This window comes from Carassius auratus, chromosome 37 (assembly GCF_003368295.1).
Source record: "Carassius auratus strain Wakin chromosome 37, ASM336829v1, whole genome shotgun sequence".
In the NCBI taxonomy this organism is placed as follows: domain Eukaryota; kingdom Metazoa; phylum Chordata; class Actinopteri; order Cypriniformes; family Cyprinidae; genus Carassius; species Carassius auratus.
This window is the reverse complement of record NC_039279.1, coordinates 5,881,140-5,902,100: the sequence shown is the minus strand read 5'-3', so window position 1 is coordinate 5,902,100 and position 20,961 is coordinate 5,881,140. Positions and strand designations below refer to the sequence as shown.

Genomic DNA, 20,961 nt, shown 5'->3' with positions numbered 1-20,961 from the left:
ATCCGATAAAAAAAAAAAAAAAAAAGTGTAATAAAAGTGTCCTTTTATTACTGAACTGTCATAGTGGCTGGGCAAAGATTTTAGCGATAGCTCATATAAAAAAAAGAATTATAACTTCATAAATACAAGCTATTTCAAACAATTTCAACAGAATTACAACTATTTCATTAAATAAAATTGTTTCTCACTTTCACGTGTATATCAGCCCAAGAATTAACGAAGAGCCTAGTATTATTAGTAGAGCCTAGTAAATTGTTAGCTTTGCACAGCGAATATTGTTTTACTTTACGTCTTTGTCAAGTTCAGATGACCGGAACTGTGTAAAAGTCAAAGTCCACATCAGCTGCTCCAGAAGGAAGTTGCTAAATAGGTCTAAAATAGTTTGCATTTAACGTTTAGGTTAGCTAAGCTAATTAGCTAAGGCATAGCAGGAGTTGACTTTGGTTCTAGCTCGGTCACATCAACTATCCATATTGCTATGGTAACTGTGGGCGTCTGCAGCAACATCAGTTTCTATGGCTTGCCTGAAGAATGAGTTCTTTTTTATGTTACAACTGAGCGGCATTTGCTTACTTCGAAAGCCGGAAATTGTGAGTTAACTTCTGATTTATCTCTAGTTATTGCATTACTATCATTTCCCGCATCACTATAGCATCTTGAAGTTATAAAACGTTTCCGAGACCTGTGTTTGAAAATAAATATGAAGTAAATATGGATTCATAAATAAGAAATAGAAAATTATTTGTTATTTTGCATTGTATTTTTGGTTACGTAAGTTACGTAACGTTATAGCTACTAGTACTAAAAGTTTCCAGGAAAGTTCTACAAAGGACGTGTTACCCTACAGACTCTGGCACATCTTTCAGGTTTAAGTACATTATGTACCTCCCTGCCAGAAATGTAAGATAAGCTGAAACTAAGTTTTCACAAAGTCTAAACCTGTGATATTTTTTCCCCCCTGCGGCTTACAAAACTGTACAAAAGTGAGGAAAACAATGCGGGAACACCTGAAATAAGACACCCGATTCACGTGGGTTCTACCTGCCTGCTGTCACGCTCTACCTTGTATTTGTACTTGGTGTATAAATGATTCATTTTCTATCACTTATTTATAAGAATGCAGCGTGTAAATAATTTCTTAGTCTTATTAAGATGGATGTTAAAACTTACTGAGGAAACAAAATGTTCCTCTATTCAGGTTTTGTAATATCTGCCATTCTGCCTCTATGTTTTACACTCATTCACTACTCAGAGCTCTTTACAACCAACAACTGGCTATAGCCATATACTATAACCACAATCACTGTAGGCTATCTAAAGACATGTTTAGAGTTGTTGATAAATTACTGAATTACAAGGAAGTGTCAACGCCCTGTTTAGCAACTCTTCAGTTTTACCTGAGTCACTATGATGTGGGGGGAAATGCGAAAATATTATTATTATTATTATTATTATTTTCAGCACCTAGCTAAGCTAATGAGAAACAAAATATATGTTTCATATATGTTCTTATGAATCCCCTGAGCACATGGTTTGAATAGGAACAAGAGAGAAGAGAGCGGTGGGTAAACGCACGTAGTGCTCTCATAAGAACACAGCCGCTTCATTGGCTGCGCGTCGGTGTTGTTCAAGTGTGTCACCGGTGACCATAGAACAGGCTACAGCCAGATCAGCACAGCACCACCCACAGTCAGCTGAGCGGATCTCATTCAATGCCTCTTCAAAAGATGTGTGGCGTGCAGACGTGATTGTCCTTGTTCTTGTCCTTGTCCCAGGAGGGTATCATCAGGGTATCAAAACCTTAATAGTAGAGCATCGTTAAGGTAGGACTGATTCCTTTAAATATGTCAACATGATTGGTAATTATTTTGCATGCTACGCGTGCATGCGTCGTAGGGATAGGGATGCTGAATGCCGGTGAGTTGCTGCGTAGATTGAATTATGGAAAGTGACAGGAATATTCTTTTGTCAATTTAACGTTGAAAATACAAACCGTGTTACAGAATAGAAACATTTCTAATTAAGTGCAGGCTTTATGTCGTGAATAATTCATGTACCGATACAGTTGTCATATTTGATACTAGACTGATACAGTGTGATCATCGAGTTGTTGTGGCTATTATAGTGCTACAGTTGTTTATATGAGAGCATTACACTTGAGGATGGCATATTTGTGGCAGTGCCAGCGCTATTGGTGGAGGAGAGAGAGTGTAAAAGTCACGTTTAGCACGTAGACCACAAAGCGCCGGTGCATTAGATGGTTTTGATGCAAATTATAGGACATAGAATTACATAATAATTAATGTAATCAGGAAGTGTACTAATTTTACAGTTACTTAAAGGGGAGTCGATTATTTTGAACAGTTCACCTACGTGACGTATTCAAATCTGTGATGTTGTCAGCGTAAGTGCGCAGCATCCTGAAATGAACCAACATGCGCAATCAGCCTGTTTCTGTGGTTACCACCTCAAGTATATAATATATAATAATGAGTGAATCATCTGTGTTTATTAATAACTGACCTGTTTAGAGTATTATGTGGGGAGGGGGTATATATATAATGAAGGTATGTGTAATGTGTATATAATCCTGTCTTAATTCCCTTAATTCCCTTCTCAGATTTAACCTTATCACTATATCCAATACCATTCTGAACTATAATCATAAAAAAACATACCGATTTTTATATAGGATAAACATTGAGTAGATGTTTGAAAATCCAAAATAAATAAATAAACCCATAATCTTCTTGTCATTGCAGTGCGACTGACGTTTCCACTAATTAGTATGGACATGACAATATAAGCATCCATAATTAACAACCAGCCAATCCTAGCTGTGACTTGTTTCAGAGAAACAATTCAGTGGCCTTTCTAAAATGAATCATAACCCTGCATAACACATATCGTTTGAATCCCAAATCCATATTTTGTATAAAAATCACATGGGGAAATATCAGGGTCTTCGTTTGGTAGGTAGAGGTGTGCCCCTCAGCTCCCACCCCTTGCTTGCCCTATATGAGGTAAGGTTATATGTGGGGGGTTTCGAACAGTAAGAGATAATCAGTTTTAACAGACCTTAAGCAAGGTAGGTTGAACATGCATTGGTTGCATGACTTTCTCTTAACCTAATGTAGCTCTTCTACAGTTACTGTGTAACATGTTGAACAAGACCTTTTCCTATTTTCCTTGCATGCAACTAATAGTAAGTTCTTAAAATGTAAATGTTTTGTAAGGCATATAAATACACTCTTATGACAATACCTATAAAGATGGCTTAAGTTGTATTGTGCTGTTTTAGTGTTAATAGTTAAGTGGTTTAAGTGCTTTACTTTCAAAAAAAAGTTTTTTTGTTGTATGCCATATAGTTGCTTTTTGTATCCAGGTGAATAAGTTTCAGAGTTCACATATTGATTAAAACAATGTCTACAGTGAACCAGGTGTCCATTAGCTTGTCTTAAATGAGGATGTATGGACATTCTTTGACCAGTCTCTTTAGTTTGAGTCATGGAGCGGTCTTGCCCTTTAAAAAGGTCAAAATAGGAAGGTTGAGCATTCATGGCTTTTTATAGCAGCGTGTGCTAGTTGTCACATTATCTACACATTGTTCAAATCAAGTTGTGGTGCGGGTGTGTTTTTATTTATTTTTGGCTAAATGTGTAGAAATGAGAAAAACAAACTCACAATCAAGATGACAAATGTCTTCAGGAAGTTGGGTAGCCATCAACAGCTGTCTGGAAGCTCTTCCTGTTGAGAGTCATTGGAAAGGGCACAATAGTTCAGTCATTTCATAGTAGGTTACAGAAGTGTTTGCTAATCCTGGTCCTGGAGCAACCCCACATTACACATTTTGGATTCCTTCCAGATCTATTGGCCATGATTCAACTCATCAGGTCGTCAGTTGAGTGCTCATGAGCTGAATTAGGTGTATAAAATAAGGGACATGGAAAATACAGAGCTGGCAGTCTCCCTGGAATCAGGATTGGGAAACATAATTAACTGTGATCTAAAATAAAAACTGCCTATCTGCGGTTTCTTAAAAGCTGTTTTACTTGGTTGTACTGTGTGCCAGTCAAACGGAATAAATCTTGCTATACTTATAAACTATACTTATATAGTTAATAAACAAGCTACTTGAGGCATGATTTCGTCTGTTTAGTACGAATTATCCTTAAACAACAGTATTTTTTATTTTTATAGTCATGTTGTGACCAATCAGCATTTTAACTTCCCTGTTAACGTAAGCAGTAGCACCATTATATGAGACTGTTTCTTTTCTTTTTTTGCAGCTGAGATCTAAAAAGGCATCATGGGTGGAGCGGTTGTAGACACTGGTGACTGTGGGGTCAAGGCACCTGATGGAGGATGGGGTTGGGCTGTCCTCTTTGGCTGCTTCGTTATTACAGGCTTCTCCTACGCCTTCCCCAAAGCGGTCAGCGTCTTTTTCAAAGAACTTATCCGGGAGTTTGGAGTGGGCTACAGTGACACTGCTTGGATCTCCTCCATACTACTTGCAATGCTTTATGGCACAGGTACAGATGTCCACTGTCAGCGGGGATGGATGAGAATTTTTGTAGATAAGTTGGTTTTCAAAATGCAGGTCCACAAGAAATTTCTAGTTGGTCTGTGGAGCACTTTGACATTTTGGAAGGACAAAAAAAGTAGTCTCCTATTCTGTCTTGGAATTTATGATTCTGCATGCTTATAGTAGTTTGCTTCTTGCAGGGCCCATATGCAGCATCCTAGTGAACCGGTTTGGGTGTCGCCCTGTGATGATGGTCGGGGGACTTTTTGCCTCGCTGGGCATGATTTTAGCATCATTTGCAACTAACATCATCCACATCTATATTTGCACAGGAGTCATAACAGGTGAGTAATGTTTTGTAATTGCATATGAAATTCTGTTGTACTTAACTTCAATGTACTTATATTTTCAAATATAATGTACTCCAGGTTTGGGTCTTGCTCTGAACTTTCAGCCATCCCTCATCATGCTGAACAGATATTTCAGTGAGAAAAGGCCCTTGGCCAATGGGTTAGCTGCAGCTGGAAGTCCCGTGGCTCTGTGCTGTTTGTCTCCTCTTGGTCAGGTTCTTCAATACAACTATGGTTGGCGTGGAGGCTTTCTCATCCTTGGAGGCATTCTACTGAATTGCTGTGCATGTGGTGCCCTCATGAGACCCTTGACAGCACCGAAAAAAACAAGCGAGGTGGAAGAAAAGGAGAAGGAAACCAAACCCAAACCAAAGCCCAAGCTTCTTGACTTTACCGTTTTTAAAGATTGTGGCTTTTTGATTTACACAGTGGCTGCGGCCATCATGGTGTTAGGTCTTTTTGTGCCTCCTGTGTTTGTTGTAAGCTATGCCAAGGAACTGGGCAATGAGGACACCAAGTCTTCCTTGCTGCTCACCATACTAGGGTTCGTTGATATGTTCGCCAGACCAACATGTGGTGTCATCGCTGGGCTCAAGTGGGTTCGGCCAAGATGTGTTTACCTCTTAAGTTTTGCTATGATCTTCAATGGCACCACCGATCTTATCGGCTCCATGTCCAAAGACTATCCATCTCTCGTGGTGTTTTGCATCTTCTTCGGTATCTCCTATGGCATGGTTGGAGCCTTGCAGTTCGAAGTGTTGATGGCCATTGTGGGGACAGAGAAGTTCTCCAGTGCCATCGGCTTGGTGCTGTTGGTTGAAGCCTTTGCTGTGTTGTTGGGACCACCTGGTGCAGGTCAGTACTGCAGTTTTTATGTTCTGTGGTTTCTTTGCTTTTAAAGAAGTCATAAGACACACAGTGAAACAAATAAAACATTTACATGACCAAAGTATGTCCTCTAGACTTGCAGTTTACCCACCAAAGAAAACCACATTGTCTTTGCAAATGGTCAAAAACAAACAAAAAATATATATTATTGGAATGCAGGTTGCCCTTTGTGTATCTTACAAGTACCTTTTGTTTTGTGTTGTAAGGGCCTTCTCTTTTTATTCCATATGGTTCCTTCTTATTTGGATTTAGTTCCCCAAACACTGAACAAATGGACTGTTATAGCTGTCCCAACAATAACAGTTGCAGCTCATACATAATTGATATGTTAGCCCTGGTGACCTGTCAGGACCACCACCACTAATTGGCTGATCCATGTGGGACATTTTCATCATAGTTCTCGTTTCATTTCACAGGTCTTCTTCTGGATTACACAAAGAACTACATGTTCGTCTTCCTGCTGGCCGGGTGTGAGGTGTTCCTCTCGGCCCTTGTGCTCGGAATCTGTAACCTGCTCTTCATCAAAAGGAAGCCTGAACAGCCTGACCCTCCAGCCAAGATGGAGATGGCCATTATCGACACAGAGATGGAGGAGCTTAACAAAGCACCAAAGAACGAACAAGACAGCAGAGGAGGTGAAAATGGAAAGAAGCAAGCCGTTGAGCAGGAAGCAACGGCAAAATCTGATGATAAAATAGTTCAAGAGCCTGAAAGCATAGGGGTGGACTCAATAGAGCTGGAGAACTCTTCCAAAAATGTGACTGAACCAAATGGTGTGGTTGTAGAACCTGAATCCTCTCTGTAAAGATACTAGAACAATAGACATGACAGAGCTTCTCTTGTAGGACTCCTGGACATGCGTTTGATGTTGTAGCGTATGCTTTATGTATCGCACTTTAAATGTGGTTGCAAAGGACTGCTTTCAGACCTGCTTAGTTAAGATTCAGACATTTTTAGGCAGACCACCACTTTGTATGTTAGCAGATATGCCAAGATGTGTTCTCAAATTTGCATTACAAAAAAATTCTATTTATACAGTGGCACCAGATAACACTCGGCTAGTAAACGCTCCACATCAGAGCAGGTCACCAGCATTATACTGAATGTTACCAGCTTGCTTCTTTGTGGCATTCAGTGTTTGCTAATGTGGGTTGTTGGTTCATAGTACCTTTTATCATCCACTGTAACATTTTTAACTGTTCCTGGGAGAGCACAGGCTTGTAATAAAGTCCTGCATTTCAGACAAATGGAACCAGGTTAATCTGAATAACATGCAAACGAGGATCCTAGATCCTAATCTTTTTAAACTGAAAACATTCTTGAGGAATGTAGAGAGTTCAGACAATGCTTGTTTTTGTGGAACAGTCTACTCCAAATATTGGAGGACAAAGCTGTTACATTTTATTTTATGCTATTTTGTTCATTTCAACCTTCTTGTTTAGATTCTGTATTTATATTTAAGTTTTTTCATATTTGTATTTTATTCATCTAAATGTCTTGACCAACTGCATCAGTCAGGAGAGGACCACAGATTGTACTTGTGATATGTTGGTAACGTATTTAAAAAAAATATTTTTTTTTTGCAAACCAAATCGTACTGCAGTATTTATGAAAATGTTTGTGTGGATAAAACCCTTTAAATGTTACCTTGTTTTTTCTTTCACCAGCAGTTTGAGTAGGGACCCTCTTCTGCTACGTTCTTAAGACACTTAAGCTATTTTTGGTTGTGCCTTAAGTCTTGTAGCCATGCAGAATTTGTGAAATACATTTTAGAAATAAATACATCTTCACTCTCCACTGAACCTTGACTCATTTTTATGGCATTGCAGTGGTTGCACAATATATATATATATATATATATATATATATATGTATATATATATGTATATATATATATATATATATAAAATCTGAACAATGAGTTCTATCTTTTTTTTTTACTTAAACCCAACACGATTCAATCAGCTACGTAACTGGTGTGCAATACAAAATGATGCATTAAATTAATTCGTGAACTCAATTGTTTGAAATCACGGTAGCTAATAATATAAAAGGTAGGCAGTGAAAACTAAATGACCAGACTGTTTACTCCTACAAGACACCGTTCAGATCCTATTAGCACAGGATTTGTGCCGTATTTTCAGTCCAGATGGTGTCCATCTGTAAATGCACCTAAACTAGCATCCTTAATATCTACCCTACTGTAAAGTTCAGATCTAAACTTGCTTTAACAATAAAGTGAACGTAAAATGTTAAGATAAAGAATAAACAAATCATCAATGGCATAGTTAAGGAAGAGTAGATAAAGTACTCAAATAAGCAGAGCAAGATATTGCATATTGTATGCTGACAGTCCAAAATGTTTTGGATGTTTTGGTGCAACTGTGCAATCAGATGCATACAAGACAAAAATAGATTACAGATGCATGCACGAGAAGAGCAGGAACAATAGAAAGACAAAAGGCAGTAGGATAGTGGGTTAAGCATATAGCGGAAAGATGAAGTGCAATGCATCCTGGAGAATTCCATCATGAGAAATTGACCGCGACACAGAAATAGTGGGTTTCTATACTGCCCGAGGTATTGATGGCAGTAACTGTGATACATGTGCTTTTTGAGAAAAAAATAAAACAAAAACCTTATGGTGGATAACCAAAACCAAATACATTTGTCTATACACATATGCACAGAATTTAAATATTCATGTAAAATCACATTTGCAGATGACAGCAGAACAAAGCAACTTGCCCAAATAATAATTTACGAATTTAATATTTTAAAGAAAAAGATGCAACCACAAGCAAATACAAGTATTTAATTTATTTACACGGTTTAAAATACACAAATACGGTGGTAATAAATTCTTACAGGACTGACAAATTGGCATGACTTCCACAAAAGTATGTGGAGCCCAAAATAGCCATGGGCTTCAAAATGGGGGAGAATCAGATGAAAAATTTCACCCAGGAAGTTGCCAATGTCCCCTTACAGAAGACAGGGGAACAAGATGACAAGCCAGCTTTCAAGGTGCATTAGAAAAGTCACATCAGTGCTGGAATATTTCATAAAATGGGAAAAATTACTAAATATTAGAGCAAGACTTTGATTCGTTTTCATTATTTCAACCTTTGCAGACACAAGCGATATCTCTAACAAATGGTTTTTCACTTCCAAAACACCATCTGAACCATCAGAACAAAAACTTGCAGCAAAGTAAAACCAACCTTTTCAAGAGACCCATCATATAGAATTTCTAAGCATGATCCCCATTCATGAATCAAAACAACATCCTCAAGAGTCAACGTTCATGCTCAATGAATGAAACCCCCAAAGTCTGGCACTTCATTGTTGTGGCTTTATGAAAGATTTGATAAAAATAACTGGTGATGGCTTTCAGACTGAAACCATCTGCTGTCATTTCATAGTCTTTCTAAAGAATGGCATGGAAACATTTACACGATTATTTTACAGTTATTTCACAGCTTAGAAACAGAAGACAATAATAAGGGCGGCAGTATTGTACAGTTAAAGAGATCAATATAGTAGACAAACAGGTGAAGTTCACAGGGTCCCACTGTGAGGACGTGTACGAGTGAAAAACACGCTGTGGAGTCATTTTGCCGTGAGCGATGTACGTATGCTGGGATTTTGGCCCCTTGTGGTCCATCCACTCTATACCACCAGCTTCACTGTGGGAAAGGAATCTCACCAGCAACAGAGGGCTATTAAAATGTTTATTAAAAAATAAATACAGTGAGTAAATATATATATTTTTTTAAAGTGAACCCATAAGGCCATCAGACAGACTCGTCTGCTGCCCAGGTTAAAATACAAAAGAGAATTCAGTACACAGGAACAAAAAGACCCATTTAAACCACACAGACGATACATTAGCCTCAATCACGAGGAGCCTGAACCAGAGAAAGTTGTGCAGCACAGAATGTGTTTGAGTGGAACTGTGAAGGAAGGAAGCAGGAGATGACAATGGTGTGGCTGGCTGATCCAGTCTCTGATTGGTCAACCAACTGGTGTGAATACGCACCAGGCTGTAGCTCTCATGTCCACGAGAACATTTAAAGAGTGTGGGAGAGAAAATATGAGAACATGAGAGAGAAGAAGAGGAGAGAGAACCTGTGAGCGAAGAGGTCAGGTTGGTTCTACACCATTTTGGTTTGGTCAATAGAAGAAAGAGACTGACGCCTGATCTATTAGCTGATGGTGGAGAGCTGTCAATCAGCCATGTGTAGTTAGGTTGCCCATCCTGCTCCATATTGCAAAATGGAGGCTTCTGGGACATGGAGACAATCTGTAAACAGCAACAAGATACAGAGACATCTAATAACAATTGTCACAAACCAAAAAAGTATTTTTAAAAGGTTCTTTATGAACAATGCCTTTTATATCAGCAAGATGAAACTCACAAAAATGCAAGGGTCATATTTTAAATAAAAATTAGGAGGACAATTATATAAAACATTTAATATAAGTAATCAAATGCGTGTGTTTATGGGATTCTACACATTTATTGTGCACCTACAAATACAGTGAAATGTGCGCTGCCTAAATGAAAGTGTCATTATTCTGCCTGTCTGTGTTCTTTAATTTTTTTATGCAGTTTAAACATTATACATCATGAAAATATGACCAAGTTTTCATTGACTAAAAGGCTCTGACATATACTGTAGTCAACTAAAACTTGACTAAACAAAAACAAGACAAGGTTGACTAAATATGACAATTAAAATGTATTTGACACAGGACTAAGACTAAATGAAAAATGTTTGACAAAATTAACACTACTTTGTAAAAAAAAATTCCAGCATAGTTTTGACTGTTTTCAACATTTAAAATAACTTTTTCTTAGGAAAAAAATCAGCATATTACAAAGAGTTCATAAGAATATGACACTGAAGACTGGAACCCCCACCCTTTTTATTTTAGTATATGACCATTGACAAGTTTCACCCAGTTGGTAGAAAACACAAAAGCAGTGCAAATCTAACACAAGCTGCTCAAACTCACCTGATGCACCTGCCTTCACACAAGGATGTGACGATCAACTACTTGCCGTGGTGTTCGAAGGGAATGCTATTCTGGGGTGAAGAGAGAGAACATTACAGCCTTCCACCCCCACAACACACTACTCACACCATCCCATAGTCATACCGTGTCTACTGTCCATCATATTGAAAGAATACAAGCTGCTGAAATGACTTTCCCCACAAACACAAACGTTAGGTCAACAGCTTCCTAGAATAGGCTTTTCAAGCTCAAATGTCACCAGTCAGAATCTCTAATAGAGATCACGAGAATTACTGCAAACAATAAAAGATGTACTAACATTTCATCAGGTATTTATTTCTGTGGACATTTTGTGTGTGTAGAAATAAGAATTCCTAGTGTAACCATTCAAAGCCAGAGGCACTAAACTGTTTGTTCTGCCAAAGTAAAATCTCTTATCAGTAAACAAACATCAAAACAGATCATTCAGATAACGACTGGCTACTTTTATAACAGGGTTCATTACTGCTCTGCTGAAGGCTTGGATGAGCAGGGTCTGCCTTATACCTGTGATGTGGACATGCGGGAAGTATCTTGTCGCCCCGTCAGGTCTGAGGACGACACGTTCACTGGGGCGCCACGATGAAGCCGCATGCTGACCTTACGCTCACGCTCCATGCCAGTGACCGGTCTCGGTGAGGATGTGTTCGCTGTGAGATGAGATGACTCCTTACAGTGTTTCAAGTACTTGGGAAGTGGGAGAGGCAAGCGAAAGACTGTTTACCTGTGTGAGAGGTGGGTGTGAGGGGGGTGGGAGGAGCTCCATCCTGTGTGGGGCGGGGTCTGCCCGAGGCTGCTGGGATCCCTCGAGCTGCAGGATTCCTGCTGTGCCTCATCCGCTCGTCTCGCTCTCTCCTCTCACGTTCTGCCTCCTCTGCGGTACGGTTGGCACCCTGAGAGAGGGTAAATGCAACATTAGACACAGACACAAACAGTGCTACATGAAGTAAATATTCCATTCCACAAAAAAAATAAAAACAAAAAACCTCTACATACCTAACAAATACAAAAAGAATATATATCAGCAATGAATTAAGTACACAAACATTCATAATTTTGTGGTTAGCAAGATTTGTTTTAAAGAAAATATTTTACTCAACAAGGATGCATGAAATTGATCGAAAATTACAGTAAATATGCTTATAAATATACAGCATTTATTTCAAATAAAAGCATTTATTCAAAGAAACTGAAAAAAAACACCATAGTTACAAAAAAAGAAAAAAAGAAAAAAAAAGGGTAATCTTAAAATGTTGTTTTCAACACTGATAAGAAAAATTACTTCAGCAGGAAAACAGCATATTAGAATGTGAAAAATCTTGTTAATCTGTAGTCTATTGCTAGCCTGGTTTTAAGTGAAGGCTACAGTTTGTCCGGGCACAACAATACCCAAACCTGAACTAGAAAAAGAGCAGATTCAGTAGATTTTGGTCTTTTGAGCTGGATGACTGGAAAAGTCCATGTATCGAAGGGGGGGGGACACTTTTTACAGAATGATTTATGAAGGATCACATGACCCTGAATTCTGACATGTCATCATAAAAGGTCAGCTAAAAAAAAAACCATTCAAAAAGAAAAAAAAAACATGGCAATTAATTGTGTAGATGGCAATTAAGAATAGAAGAAAGTCAGGATTACTGCAGTCTAGGGCTGGGCGATAAAACGGTATCAGTATTTAACGACAGTACATTGATAATTTAAGTGTTGTTGCATTTTCATGTTTTTGTAGACTATCCAGCTAAACCCACAAGATGCACCGCAGAAATATAGAAGTTCAATGTGGAGAAGATATTGGTTAGGTTAAAACGGAAACCAAGCCATTCACAGAATGCATATTCGGTACATTTTAGAGACGCACAACTAGGTCTCCATCTGGCTCTTTTGTTCATACTTGTTTATGCAATTTACTAAACCATATTTGATCAACAATTTTGTTGGCCTCAGGAGACAGGCCAAACGTTTCCTTAACACTTAATCTACATATGAAATATAAAAAAGGAGATATTTGCTTTACTTTTATTTTGTGTTTGACTAATAAAATTAAAAAATGTTGTTGCTTGTTTTAATAAAATGGGTAAATGAAATACAGTGGTTAAACTGAACCCTTTTTTTCTACTGCTCTTAAAGAAATGTTGTAAAAAAAGTTCAATAATTATTGATACAGAATGATATGAAACATACTGTGATACATTATTAGCTATATTGCATAGCCTTATTGCAGTCAATGTAAATGATCAAGTGAGTAACATGAATACTAGCAAGATAAAGATTAATGTTTTAAAAATGTTTTGCACATATTGATGATTTTATTTGAACTTCACTTTCCATAATTTATAGTAAACAAACAGTTCCAATCCTAGTTTTATAATGTGGTCAGGGTTCCCACACCTTGATTAACTTCAAATTCAAGGACCTTCCCGGTTCAATACCCTCTAATTCAAGGAGAGAGAGGTTACATCGTGTTATCTTGTAAGAAACATTGTTACAGTTTTTGTGTGTCAAACACAACTATGCAAACATATACATTTTTGGCCATAATGACACAGATCTGATATTCTTTTTGTTGTATTTCTGTTTTGCATAAAACTGAAGAATATTCGGTATATCCCAAAAGAGTTTAGGCTCATGTAACCAGAAGTTTTTCTTGCCTCATGGGATTACATTATCTTAACAAGCAAAGCAATTCAACATAAATTTCTGGGTGTGTCTGTGAAACAGAGCTACCGTCCTAGTAGTTTTGTGCATACATGAACCATATTGACCATATTTTATTTTTCCATGGGGGCGGGGCATGGTTGGTTGGTGGATAAAGTAGTGCAAAAGACCATATCCCAAATATCAAAACTGAAAATCGAATTTCCATACCTAAAATACATATTTTACAGTCACGGTTATGCATATTGAACAAACAGCTAAAAAGCTTCCTATCAGTGGCCCTCCTTCACAAAATTGAACATCTAGCACAGTTTTATCACAGGCAGAATGGTAAATGTTTCAATACAAGCATTTTAGTCAACATTTTAGCAACATTTCCAAACTTTAACCCAAATCAACCCATTCACAGTTTAAAAGTAGCCATAGAAAAAAACGAAAAGCGGACTTAGCAACCCTGTATTCAACACGAGCCACAGGAGTCAGATTTGACTGATCAGCAGGCAATAATGGTCAGAAATTCAGTGGGAGCGGGATTAAGAAAACAGTCCCTCGCAGCGCTCTAATACAAAAACACACTGGCGACTGTAGAAAGCCAAAGCCGAATTCCCAACATTTTGGACTATTCAGATTTTTTTTTTTTTTATCCAAAAACACTTAACACGTAAATGCAAGCAAGTTAGTATGCATAGGCCACAAAATGTTGGTGAAATAACACAGTGTACCAGAGGGAATAATATGGAATTTCTTCCAGAAACTTCTTGCACAAAATAAATCCAAGCACTTTCAAGGACCTGTATCAATGTATGTTTATTTGCAAAAACTTGCAAGGTCCTTGACATTTTTTTTTTCAGATTCACAAACTTCCCAGGATTTCAAGGTCCCGTGGGAACCCTGTGTAGTGTACTATTTAAAAACTCAGAAATCCAACCACCATCTACAAACAAAATGTTGTAACCCATGCACAATGAAACGTACATGACCAATGAATAACAATGCAAGTCTGAAACATCAATATTGAACAATTGAAACTCGCGTTGCTTGTTATATTTTATCACACTCTTAAGACCATCCAGACATGTACTTACAAATTTGAGCATGTTCCAATCAAACACGTAGTCATAGGAGAATCCCTGTCTGTGGAACAGATTCCTGAAGAGTTGCCTCAAGTATGAGTAGTCTGGCTTGTCATCAAATCGCAGTGATCGGCAGAAGTTGAGGTACGTAGCAAATTCAGCTGTGGGACAGAAAACAAGCAGCCGTATTACAATCCAGGTTTTTAGGCATAATTTCTAAGATAAAATCTGATTAACAGTCAGAAATTACACAAGCCTTTGGACATACATGGGTAGCCCTTGCAGAGAACTTCAATGGGGGTGGACATCTTCTTTTCACTGATACGCTCATACTTCTGTCTTTTGGTGGCGGCTTTCAGTCCCTGCCAAGGGAGCGAGCCCAAGTTGAAGTACATCAGTACATAACCGAGAGACTCCAGGTCATCCCGCCGAGACTGCTCTGTAGAGATATGCACACAGAATTATAGGCATGCACAGAGCATGAAAGGATGACTACTACTGCATGATTCATGAATGAGCATTCATATTGCTGCAGACACATGCACACAAATCAATCTCTTCTGGGAAATGCTAAAAATACACATGCATCCACTTGAGCATGAGCTCACAGTGATGTCATACAGAGCTGGCAGAGAAATGGGGAAGAAAAATCAATCTGAAAATGTTGTCAAATGATCAGTAAGCGCAGCCAGAGCTAGGGCTGGATAATTATCATATTTTGTGATCGTGAGTAATGCTTCTTTTAATTAAGAAAAATTATCTGTGATTTGGCCCCTTGTTATATACCCTGAAGGTTTTTTTGTCCATTAGACAATTGCATTCTTACATTGGTTACAAGCCTCCACCTGCTTTCATGGTTTTTGTTTAATTGAACATCTTTGAGGAAAAAATACTAATAATTTAAATGTATAGCATAAAGAAAGTGTTAATTTATAAGATAGGCTAGATATAATAAATCAGGAAACAAGAGGAAGTAAATTAAACCATGCAAATGAGTTGATGTTCACCTAATATTACTTAAATGCAAAAACAATAACTATGATTACACATTGAGCAAATAATCATTACGATCAGTTTGACCATTATCATGCAGTTAGATTACTATGGCAAGAAATCTGGGTCACAAACACAAATATACATGCCACAGTCAAATTAACAAGCTAACTGGATAGAATCGGTGTTTTTACCAATGCCAAGATGTGTGTTGATGGATGCGTAACGCGCAGTGCCCGTCAGGTTCTTGTTCTCGCGATAGGGTATGTGCTGGTGTGTTCGTGCATCACGGTATTTCTTGGCCAGGCCAAAGTCAATGATGTAGACCAGGTTGCCTTTCTTTCCCAAGCCCATCAGAAAGTTATCAGGCTTCACGTCTCTGTGAATGAAGTTCTTGGAGTGGATGTACTCGATGCGGCTAATCTAATGAATAAAAGGTTTACAAAAAACATTTTTAAATAAGTTATATTTCTGCAGAAAACTACTTTTTTTGTTGCCAACATAATTTTGTATAATACCATCTGATCAGCCAACAGCAGGACGGTCTTCAGGCTGAACTTCCGAGAGCAGAAATTGAAGAGATCCTCCAGACTGGGGCCGAGCAACTCCATCACCATCACATTATAATCTCCTTCTGCACCACACCACTTTATAGTAGGAATACCAACTGCAGAAGCAACACACAAAACACCTAAATACACAGCATGGAAACCAACAGATGCTCGTTGGCAAGTATGGATCATTTTATTAATTACACTGATTTATTGAACCCCTCAACCCCTTATTTACATATCAATCAAAACCCCTTTCTTATTACCTCCACCCTGCATCATCTTATAAATCTTGCTCTCGATGTGGAGCTGTGGGTGCTTTGTCTTCACACATTCCAGTTTGATGGCCACTTCCTCTGCAACTGAAATGTCTGTGCCTGGGGCAAAGAGAGAAACAGAGAAGGAACAGAGCTATTAAAACTGTGAATGGGGTCAGAACACAGTCTGAATCTGAAACAAGCTGACATGACTGTAGATCATAATTAATTTACCTTTATAGTTTGTGCATACACTACTGTTCAAAAATTTGATCAATTTAATGCGTCCCTGCTGAATAAAAGCATTAATTTCTTTTAGCAAATTCAGTCATTATTCAAGAGACCTTATTGGCCCAATCAAACACAGAATGATAAATATATTGTTCACATCAGAAGATTATATTGTCTTGTTTATTCTAAGTGCACACTCGTTTGCAGCTTTAAATTCTCTAGGTTCTTATAGCAGGATTGATTTTGATTGGCTGTCAATGTTTTAATCATTCATCAGCTGGAATTTTTTTTTCTGAAAGTGATTCCAACCATATTGTTTCTCTGTGCCTTTATTGTCATAACTGTGGTGTGGACAAGAGCCTGCAATAATGCGGTTTGACCAGTGTGGCGCTGTAGCGCAAGACTGTAATTCAGCCCTCCTCGATGCAATTCAAGAGAAGAGATACAGCGCTCGTTCAGCGCAGTTTCAGAGAAATAAACAACAAAAATCACAGCAGTGTGAAAGCAGCAGTTTAAAAATGCATCTTATTACACCTATACGGATGTTTGCACAAGCTCAGTAAAGCATTCACATCTATAGTATTTTATGCAATACCTTAAATCAAGCAGCTTTACGGTATTAAACATTATTATTAAATATTTGATTAAAGTGATAGTTTGGTTTGCAGAGATCAAAGTTTAATCTAGCTCAGGACTGTTGATTATCATAACCCAGTAAGGTAATTTAAGAGACTACCAGTCAAAAGTTTTTGAATATGGTAACGTTAAGATTTGTAATGTTTAAGAAGTCTCTTCTGCTCACCAAGCCCACACATAAAAAATATCAGCCGATATATTGGTATTGCTCTATTTTTACTCCCTTCATATCGGTATCGGGCCCTTAAAAAACATATTAGCCGGGCTCTAGTCAGTACCACAAGATTACATTTAGATCAAACAAGAAACACATTCAAATGGGGATTTGAATCTAAGCCAATGAACAATGTGAACAACGTCAACAACATGCGAGAGCTCACCAGAAAAAAATAAAATAATAATAATTCCAACAGCTTACTCTTTATGGGGCCCTCTTTATTAAAAGGATGTTAAACTGCTGATGAGGTGTTCAATGCAAACTGCGGCCTGATAGCTAAATGAGATCTCCATTTTTGGCTTTGAAAAATGAAAGGAAGTTACAGGTGTCACTTCCAGTCCAAACCTACAAACATTATCACATCATTAATCCAAACACTCTGAGGTTACATACAAGCTGATGGAAAGGAACCAGAACTGTAAAAGAGTGGGACAGTCCTGGGTGATTCACACAGCTGAGAGCTCCCATAATGCCATGTGATGCAAACATTACAGAATCCCGAGAAAAAGGGAAATGTGCTGCATTTACGCTGACTGTCGGATGATTTGTACGGCCAGTAAGCGGTGTAACACAATATAACTAGTCCAATCAGGTTGGGTTTGATTTTCTGAGCCTCTAATGCCAATGACATGGCAGATGATTTGAACGCAATTCAGACAAATTCATGTACTGTAGATCTTTCAATAGCACTGCACTGCCTCTGATCACACCTGACATTTATGCATTCATCAACTTAGCCTAATTGACGTACCAAAGAGTGGGTGCAGTTATGAAACAACTGTGCAGATGGAGTTTACAATCTCACCACACCCACCAACCTTTTTCCCACACACAGACAGACTGAAACAATCCCATCTCAGCCAGAAAGCTTCAGGATAAAGGTCTCCCCACACTTTAACACCATGATGAACAAAGTCCCCTTGCAAAAAGTGCTTCTCTATCAAAGTAAAACCAAGCTGATTGTGTTTGAGCCTGGTGTTTGGAGGAGTTTTGATCAAGTTAAACATTTTGTTGTCAAGTTTCAATCCATGTGAGAGGAACCCTGTTAATGAGGAGACCACAGTGAGAAGAATTAAGGCGAGCAGCAACAAAATGTCCTTTAATGCCTATTGAATAAGAGATGAACGACACCTTTTACTCTACACAAGTATATTTAATCACAGGCTTGAGTCGAAAATGAAATGCTAAGGTGGTTAAGAGTACTAATATTAGTAATGGTAGACTCCAAACTAATTAAAAAGCCTGTTATCAACTTGCTATGCTTGTTAAGAGGGTAAAAGAAAAACAATGACCTACTTTGGGTGCTCTGTATTGCAACACAACACAATAGCTCTCTAGATAGTCATCAATGCAATCTCTAAATGTTCACCTTAGATACTCAAATGATCAACAACATCCTGGTGTGAAACTGATGCTCTCAACCATGAAGCCATCTAGCATGAAAATAAAGGGTTCCTCTGGTTTCTGACTGTGTTCCTTCACTACAGCATCATCAATCAAAATTGTTTCCCCAAAATGCACCATAAACCTGTGATCAGGAAAATGAGTCTGCATGAATCATGAGCCCTAATAGCATGATCTGACTTTTAATAGACTGCAAAAGCATTAGCCAGGCTTGGTTGGATGTCCATCAAAGGCTGATTCAACCTGTCAGGCTTGGCCTTTTGGGTGGTTCTTTCAGTTAAACCTGTATGGACTGGTAAGATTCACACAGAGTTATACACAAGGGGGATGACCTGTTAGGAAACTTACATTCACAGGTTCAGTGAAATTACACCTCAATTTAAAGCAAGTGGTGTATTATATTCGAAGTCACTGACGTATGTGTCTAATATCAAAAGCACATACTTTGATGGTCTTGATGAGATCCTGGAGTGTTTTTAAACCACTAACTTATATGAGCTTATTCGAAACGGGATGTAAAGTTTATATACTCTGCCACATCAATAAACCACTTGTGGTCTGAAATACATTGTTGTCATGGTTATAATAAATATATAATGTTATTATAATATATATTTAATATATATAAATGCCCAAAGGACTGAGAAACGGACCTCATAAGCAGACTATAACGAGTCAATCTTATGACAAAACGCCACTGACAGTTACTGTTGACAGATATACGAAACACAACCGCTTGTTAATCGTGTTTATAATATTGACAGCTTTATAACAAGAGTGTATACGTGTGTTTAAGTTTATACTTACCCAGATAAATGTCTCCAAATGATCCACTTCCAATTTTTCTACCCAGTCTGTATCTGTTTCCAACTCGTAGCTCCATCGCTGTGTTTACTGGTTTCTCTCGAACGAGTCACTCGATTGTATTTCAGCTAATTTCTATTAAACCAGATTCTGTCGGACTTTAAATATGGGTTTACGCTAATATTTTTAAGCGTTATTTAACTGCTACGATCCTATTTATCTTTACGCGACCCCAACCCCCCCGAATCCCTGAGGAGAATTCGGATTCTTCCGACGGAGTTCACTTTTCACCATTCCTTATCTAATGTATAAAAGTCCGAAATGTCACAATATTATGCTCAGGCGAAAGCTTAGAGTCTGTAGATTATGCTCTTGTCGGTTTGGTCACCATTTTCCCAGAGAATAAAGAAGATGGAGGTGGATTTTAAGAGCGGACCACCGTCATAAAAGCTAGTCACAGGCCTCGTATCTCCTGTGGTGAACGCGAACGTAGCGCCGTGACGTCACATACCCTTGGCAACGCCTCGCTCGCCACAGTCACGTGGGAGAAACGCTGGATGGGTTTCTTTAGGTCAGTCTCATTAACTGTCTCGAACACCAATTAATTTATTATGGACATCTTTTTGTTCGTCCTAGATAGATCTTATTCAGTGATGTGCATTAGCCAGATGAACTAACAAGTATTTATTCTGTCACATTCACATTTATGCATTTCGCATACAGTATTAACTGGATAGACAGTAGTTTCCATTTATAAGTGTGTATTCCCATTTTCACATTTACAATTTTACAAAGGTTATGGATACTATTCGACTACTGATGTTAAATAATAAGACAACTAAATACTAGTAACAGAACTATACATAGAAATGATAACAAGAAATATAATATATTAAAATAATATAGAAAACTAACATTTAGCCTCGCATACTTCGGTCCAACAACAGGCCTACAGTTTCAGATCGTAAATGCTTTGGGAAAACACTAGGCTTAAAATCTTAAGACAATGCGTCATCTCTGTAAGACGTGCTCCATATGTTTTGCTCTTATGGCTGCCCAGCTGACTGTCCACTGACCGAGGGAGCCGCTGTGAGACAAGTACTTCCTAATAATTAAGGCAGTGGGACGGTAGTGGAACAGTAACATTTTGTACCCTCTCGTGTTCACATGGTCCTGGTCACGCCCACCCGCTCGCTGATTGGCGGACGCTCTTTCGCTTGGTCACACAGGATCCAATCAGGACACAGTCACATGGCTGTAATGTTTTCCTGCAGATTGCGTAACAGTCTTGCACGTGTTCTTCAATGCTCATCTCG

At 38.3% G+C, this 20,961-nt stretch overlaps 2 protein-coding genes across 5 annotated transcripts; one reads left to right on the top strand and one right to left on the bottom strand.

Moving 5' to 3' along the window:
• The first annotated feature begins 380 nt into the window (after positions 1 to 380).
• Positions 381 to 7,561, top strand: LOC113055968 (monocarboxylate transporter 4-like). Of its 3 annotated transcripts, none has more exons than XM_026222375.1 (5): positions 381 to 590; positions 4,290 to 4,532; positions 4,726 to 4,869; positions 4,954 to 5,730; positions 6,180 to 6,568. In XM_026222375.1, exons 2-5 carry the CDS (start codon positions 4,310 to 4,312, stop codon positions 6,566 to 6,568), a joined length of 1,533 nt encoding a protein of 510 aa, XP_026078160.1. In that variant the 5' UTR covers positions 381 to 590; positions 4,290 to 4,309. The 3 variants fall into 3 exon arrangements, with proteins under 3 accessions (XP_026078160.1, XP_026078158.1, XP_026078159.1); XM_026222373.1 differs by lacking the exon at positions 381 to 590 and adding an exon at positions 1,646 to 1,823 and having other exon boundaries at positions 6,180 to 7,561; XM_026222374.1 differs by lacking the exon at positions 381 to 590 and adding an exon at positions 3,052 to 3,088.
• A 1,007-nt stretch (positions 7,562 to 8,568) lies between these two features.
• Positions 8,569 to 20,147, bottom strand: LOC113055965 (casein kinase I-like). 2 transcript variants are annotated; one of them, XM_026222371.1, is made up of 10 exons: positions 19,649 to 20,147; positions 16,363 to 16,473; positions 16,064 to 16,212; positions 15,740 to 15,968; positions 14,821 to 14,991; positions 14,565 to 14,713; positions 11,549 to 11,717; positions 11,332 to 11,474; positions 10,786 to 10,856; positions 8,569 to 10,069 (listed from the first exon to the last, which is right to left on the bottom strand). In XM_026222371.1, exons 1-9 carry the CDS (start codon positions 19,722 to 19,724, stop codon positions 10,824 to 10,826), a joined length of 1,230 nt encoding a protein of 409 aa, XP_026078156.1. In that variant the 5' UTR covers positions 19,725 to 20,147; the 3' UTR covers positions 8,569 to 10,069; positions 10,786 to 10,823. The 2 variants fall into 2 exon arrangements, 1 of the variants encoding a protein (XP_026078156.1); XR_003277629.1 differs by lacking the exon at positions 11,332 to 11,474 and having other exon boundaries at positions 19,649 to 19,724.
• Positions 20,148 to 20,961: the final 814 nt, after the last annotated feature.

What these genes read in the sequence shown, in the direction of transcription:
- LOC113055968 (XM_026222373.1), top strand. Translation starts at nt 4,310, where the DNA reads ATGGGTGGAGCGGTTGTAGACACTGGTGACTGTGGGGTCAAGGCACCT. An exon ending in TTGCACAGGAGTCATAACAG is followed by an intron (nt 4,870 to 4,953) that starts GTGAGTAATGTT and finishes AATGTACTCCAG; the next exon opens with GTTTGGGTCTTGCTCTGAAC. An exon ending in GTTGGGACCACCTGGTGCAG is followed by an intron (nt 5,731 to 6,179) that starts GTCAGTACTGCA and finishes TTCATTTCACAG; the next exon opens with GTCTTCTTCTGGATTACACA.
- LOC113055965 (XM_026222371.1), bottom strand. Translation starts at nt 19,724, where the DNA reads ATGGAGCTACGAGTTGGAAACAGATACAGACTGGGTAGAAAAATTGGA. An exon ending in TAAGATGATGCAGGGTGGAG is followed by an intron (nt 16,213 to 16,362) that starts GTAATAAGAAAG and finishes TTGCTTCTGCAG; the next exon opens with TTGGTATTCCTACTATAAAG. An exon ending in TGCTGTTGGCTGATCAGATG is followed by an intron (nt 15,969 to 16,063) that starts GTATTATACAAA and finishes TTTATTCATTAG; the next exon opens with ATTAGCCGCATCGAGTACAT.